The sequence below is a fragment of the Struthio camelus genome, chromosome 16 (assembly GCF_040807025.1).
Source record: "Struthio camelus isolate bStrCam1 chromosome 16, bStrCam1.hap1, whole genome shotgun sequence".
Lineage (NCBI taxonomy): Eukaryota > Metazoa > Chordata > Aves > Struthioniformes > Struthionidae > Struthio > Struthio camelus.
The window spans coordinates 13,265,860-13,271,859 of NC_090957.1; the positions used below are offsets into that span (position 1 = coordinate 13,265,860).

Sequence of the window (6,000 nt, forward strand, 5' to 3'; positions counted from 1 at the left end):
TCTGCTTTGGCAAATTTTTACCTTTTGTTTAATGGAGTATAAATTTTGCTGCCTGTGTAGAGGTTCTTTTCTCATAAATTATAATTGATCCATAATACAACTGGAGAAGCGCAGCTGAGTTGTGTACAGTAGAGAGTTTCTTTAACTCCCCCTTGTTCTAGATAATTGACTCAAAACGTAAGAGGCGTTATTCTCTGCAAAAAATTGTTTATACTGTAAGACATTCTGCATTTTGCATCAGCTCCCCATTTGTCATAATGTTCTCTGCGTTTTGTAATTGCCAAAAAAACTGAAGGAAGGCCTCTCTTGATGGAGGATATATTGCAGTAATTTATTTCAATAACAGACTTTTAATTTGAATTCTACTTCTGACAGAAAGGATAACTCAGAAGGTACTAATGTGGACTTTCTCCCCTCCCTTGTACACAGGTGATACGCTCTATTACCGATTCACTTCTGATATGAGTAACACTGAATGGGGTTATAAGTTTACAGTGACGGCGGGTCATCTTGGAAGGTTTCAGACTGGTAAGCACTGTTCATGATGTAGTTGAAAGGACCTTTTTGAGGTTATTTTGCTGGAGTTCTGACAGACTTGTGAATGTCACTTTTTTTTTTTTTTGACTGAGAATATGCTTATTTGGTGTTCTGGAAAGATGTGATTCATTTTCATTCAGGTTGGGATTTGACTGATGTCTCGTATTTGCTGTCACTTCATGCTAATTCCACACCTTTACAGAGGTTTGGAGATTACAATTATAGTAAAGTTATTTGCATTCAAAGACTCGTTATGTGACAGAAATTACACATGCCGTGTAGCAAGCACTCCAAGATTGCCGTAATTAGAAACGGAAATCATTTAAATTGCGTTTTTAAAAGTAGTTATCCACTAGAGTAGTCTGTTTCTGGATGTAATTTGTAGATGTGGCATGAAGAGATTTGTTAGTTTATTTTAAAGTGTAAGTATTTTTAACGAAAGCGAGGCTGGTGAACGATTTGCCGTCAGTGAAAGCCTACTGCATATCACCTAGTAATGAGAACCTGCTCTTGGTTCTCTTTATTTGGGCAAAAATTTAATTTCACAAAGGGGTTATTGCTAACTTTTGTCTAAATTTGCCCCAGAAAAGACTGGGGATGTCAGAATTTAGTCTAGAATTATCTCGACGTTTTATTCCTATTTTTATTTTTGCTTGCCAGCGCAATGCTCAGTATATGGAGAAGAGATAACTATGGGTATCTGAGCAGAATGCGTCCCTGCAAAAGTAACAGCTGTGACTGATTTCATTTCCAGGGTTTGAAATTCTCAAGCAGATGCTGTCTGAAGAAAGGGTAGTTCCTCACCTCCCCCTGGCCAAAATTTGGGAATGGCAGGTGGGGGTAGCATGCCGTCAGACTGGTCACCAGCGTTTGAAGGCTATCCACTTGCTCTTGAAGATAGTGCAATGCAGCGCCCAGAGGTAAATGCACTGCTGTACGTTGTACCCTTAAAAGGCAAAGGGCAGGAAAAGAAAGTGACTAATATTGTTATACTGAAACCAGAAAACCATGATTTAAAGTAGGCATTCTTAATTTGCCTTTCAGATTTTACTCACAGAGCCTTGAGAGCAGAAATTTGTTACAAAGTTGTTGGGTTTTATTTTTTTCCAAAAACATTTTCTCTTCTTTCTTGGCTTTTAAAAAGATTCTATGAATTCAAATGATTATTATTTAAAAAAAAAAAAAACACCCCAAATCTGAGCAAAAAGTAGATTCCAATTAATATTATAGAAAATGATTCTATTTGTTTTAGTCATCCTTCAGAATTACAGTGAGGATGCAATAATAAACTGATGAAATGATGATTTGATTCCATATAAAGTAAATACCTTTTTTTATTACCATTTTTATTTGTACCATGTCAAAGCCCATAACTGAGTTTCAAAAAGGATATGTGTGCTAATACTTGAGCAAGAGTGATGCAGGTATTTCTTCTGAAGATCCATGTTGGAAAGTACTGAGCTTTTAAAGCATCTTGTAAAAAGTGTATACTTGCGTTAATGCCAGAATGCTGATGCTTGTTTCAGTTATGACCTTTTACCTCCGAACAAACCAAATCCTGAATATGACGGCGTTCTGTCGGCTTGCTTTGATCAACAGAACTCAACAAGCGTATTCACATACAGTAGTAAAAAAAAAAAAAAAAAAAAAAAAAAAATTACACAGGAATGTTGCTTGACCCCTGGTAAATTTTAGCTATGCCCATCTACATCCAAGTCTGAAACTGATTTTGCTGTTGTGTGTAACCACTGATTTATTATATTTCCATGTTGCCTTCATTCTTTGCATCATAAAATATTTGCTTTATCCTACGGACAACAAGTTGAATTGCTAAAAGATCAAGTCTCTGTTGTACCTCCAATATTTCATATTTTTACTGTGTTAATCTGGCAATAGACTCTGAAATCAAGTTCCGCTTTTTGTTGGTGCTTGCTTAGCTATATTTGTCATCCTATCTATATGAGAAGTGATGTTTGGATTAGCTTGCTTTAACTCAGGACTGGAAAGGAGGCAGACTTTGAACTGTTTGCAAAGTTATATATTTCAGTTTTTGTCTGTCTGCCCTACTCAAGCACATCAGCCACCCTATGTTATAGTGAAGTACTGTAATATTTCAAGCAGTGGAGCCAGAGCATGTAGCAAAGTGGTGTGTGTAGTTATTTTAAACTCCCCATTTCAGCAGGTCATTCAGTTTAGAAAAGTAGTTTAGACATATTCATAAATAACAGGCTTTTGTCCAAAGTCCTTAACATCTATGAGCTTCACTGATTAAGAATGAAATTAATTACATACTGAGATACTTGATTGAATTTCGGCAATCAAAAGCTTCTTTTGTTTCTTACTTCATCTGTACTTCTAACTGTCAAAATTGTATGGTTTTGTTCTTGATTTTTGTTGGTTTGCTCGTTTCCTCCCTAAAACAGGCGTAAGAACATGGTTACTGAATGTTTTTATTTAAATGACCCTTTTTCAGGGATTGTGACCTCACCTTGTTGAAGCCACTTTGGCAGCTTTTCACCCATATGGAAAACAACTTGTGTCATGATGTGACCAAGCCTGGCATTCTCCTTCCTCTTCATCGAGCGCTTGCAGAACTCTTCTTTGTTACCGAAAACCGAGTTACTGTAAGTAATTACCGTATATAATGTCTATCTCTCCTATCTCCAGTGTTGGGAATGTTACATAGCTCAGTATCAAACTGAATGCAGTTTTTCTTTATCTTGGCCCAGTTAACAGCTTTCTCTTGTGGAGAGCGGTAGTAAATTCTAATAGGGGGACATACTGTTGCCCTATCCATCACGGGACTTTAAGTAATAGTTGTGACTCTTCCTCATTTAATTGTGGCTTTAGGGCCTAAAGCCACTCTTTATTCTGAAAGGAATGTTGATTTAATAATTAATTGAAGGCTACTTAAATGTGGTTCTCTTTGAGCTGCTTTTGAATGTTACATATGAAACAGTTTACAGTGAACTGATACCCTGCGATGAGGAGCTATGCTCCGGTCCAGGAGTCTTGTGTGTAGTTCTCATACCTTTGGTTCCTACGGACTGCTACAGTGGTCAGCATTTTAATGTTAATTCATAGCATGGTATCTTTGGTAGAAACTCTGGTTTTCATTGAATACTTTCTGGCTGCAGGAGCTTGGATCTCTACAGGAGTATTTGCTTGCCTTAAATACTGAAGATCATCTTCATCGCTGCACAGCACAGGTAATAACAGAAATACGCAACCCCAGAGGTGTGTGTGTTGTAATATTTTTCCGGCAGATAGAAATAACCAGCGACTTCTGATTGCCCCGTGGAGTTTTACCAGATAGACGTGAATATACTTGGACTTTGTGATATCATGACAGGCTTCTGAAATTTTTCTGTGAGTGAGCTACACGCAGATGCTCTTCTCCTTTAACAGAGAGATGATGTGCCACAAACTGGCTGTTGGAAAACAATGCCAACTCGTCTTAATACAATAGGTTTAACCCGATGTAACTATTTTAACTTGATTTTAACCTCTCAATTGCTGGAACGTGATATTGGGGTCAAGAGGAAGGTCACTCAGCAACTGAAAACAGTTGCCTGGACGTATGACAATTACTGCCCTATGAGAAGTTAACCAGGTAGAAACAGACTGGTGGTTTATCTGTTTCTGTTTAAATTCATACAGTGATTTCTCTACGACTTTGGAGTGGGGGAGACTTTGACATGACTTCTTCTCTTTCTCTCTTCTAGGCCCTGAAAAACATTGCTGCTATCAGCCTTGCCATTAACTATCCAAACAAATCAACAAGTTTCTGGAATGTTTAATACTGGCTCAGGCCGGAGTGCATGGGATAGAGTAGTTTGTCCATAGGAACCTTGGAACAAACATCTTAACTCCGTTCAGGAAAAGTTCCTTCAGCTTCAGTGTATGAGCACTCTGCAGCCTTCCTTCCTTCCACCTTGATGTAGAATTTGTAAAAGTAAAAGCGCACTTCAATGAAAAAGCACATCTTGAAGTAACTCACGCGTCACCTACAGTTATGTATGCACATATTGTAGCATGTTAGAGTAAACAGAACAATATTATTATTATTATTTTTTATTCAAAGGAAGTAATTGAAAGAAGGTATCTGAAGTATGAGAATGGAAGGCCCTGCGTTGGTATCATCTGCTCCCAAGGAAATGTAATCGGAACGTGAAAGCTTTGAAAGTCTTGCTGAACTTAGGGCGATGCCATCAGCAGCATCCATGTGTCATTGGGAGTGAAATAGGCAAACCAGAGTCTGGTAGGCTGATGCAGAAATGGTCCACACTTGAATCCTGTCATGTTTCTTTTTGCTTTGAAGGCATGGAGAAGCCATGGAAAAGAACTTAAAACTAATTACTACTAAACTACAGGTTGTAAAACAAATTCTGGGAGATTCACAGTTAAAGAAATCCAGTTTCAGAGCATCCTCATATAAGAGGTTAATGTTTCTCCTGTTCTTTGATTTGATCACCTGGATCACCTGCTTTTACCTTAATTTATCTTCAATGTGTTATTCTAAATAGTACATGACTCTAGTACAGAAAGAGCAATGGCTAGCCTCTGTTCACAAAGCAGTGCTGATATGAAGAACTGAGGAACTTACACGTTTCTCAGAGATCACATCTTCATGAGAAATTATTCATGACTTTTTTTTTTTTTAAATTCTTTGGTACTGGGGGCTTAGGAGGTCCTTCCTGGGAATGTTGGGAACCCTGACCCCCAGCAGTTAGGGTGGGGGTTAATGATTAATCCAGTCTATCTTATAGAGCAATAACTGCATTACTCTTAATGAACATGGAATGAATTGCAGACCTTCTATGTTGAAATAAATTGGCTTTCTTCCTTGGCTTTCTTCAACTATGCTGTTTATTCCCTTCCCAGAGAGTTAAAAAGAACATAGAAGGATTTGGGAGTGTGTTTTGTGTACTGTTGCACAGTATGTATAACTGGTCTTGTCCTGTATGAATTTGGGGAACTACTTTTATGCTTAATTATTTTCTTCTTCCCTTCCGTCACGTCAGCGTAGGAAAATGAAAAAATGCAACCAAAATCTTCAAGTAGAGTCTTGATAACTGAATGCAAATGATGTAAAGGCAGCGGCTGTGTTAGAAGGGAATGTGTTTATTGGCCTTATTTGTCCAAAAGGCGAGTGGTGCCTAAGTAACGTTGCGCAACATGCGTAGGAGCACTGCTTTTGGGGATGTCCTCTGAACTGATGATCTTTCCGTCAGTTGGGGCTGGAAATACTTTAAGGGTGATGCAATCTCCCTCTGAGAGGGAAAAGTGCAGTATGCATCCCCTTTTTTGGATGACCTCTAGTGCTGTAGTCTAAGAAGCTGTGACTTTTCTGTCCTGCCAGGTGAGTGTAAAGTGAATGCTTCTTCAAGGGATGCAGTTAAATGAGAATGTGATTATTCTGCCTGAAAAACTTAAAACTGAAGACCAAGCTGAAACCATTGC

The 6,000-nt window shown here is 38.2% G+C and overlaps 1 protein-coding gene across 2 annotated transcripts in view; it reads left to right on the forward strand.

Moving 5' to 3' along the window:
• Positions 1–5,388, forward strand: part of ZZEF1 (zinc finger ZZ-type and EF-hand domain containing 1) — a 60,121-nt gene extending 54,733 nt beyond the window's left edge. For both annotated transcript variants that reach the window (XM_068909684.1, XM_068909685.1), the window contains exons 51-55: positions 430–528; positions 1,292–1,457; positions 3,011–3,161; positions 3,675–3,746; positions 4,263–5,388. In XM_068909684.1, the coding sequence (XP_068765785.1) occupies positions 430–528; positions 1,292–1,457; positions 3,011–3,161; positions 3,675–3,746; positions 4,263–4,337 (563 nt within the window). In that variant the 3' untranslated portion in view covers positions 4,338–5,388. The remainder of the gene's footprint in view (positions 1–429; positions 529–1,291; positions 1,458–3,010; positions 3,162–3,674; positions 3,747–4,262) is intronic.
• Positions 5,389–6,000: the final 612 nt, after the last annotated feature.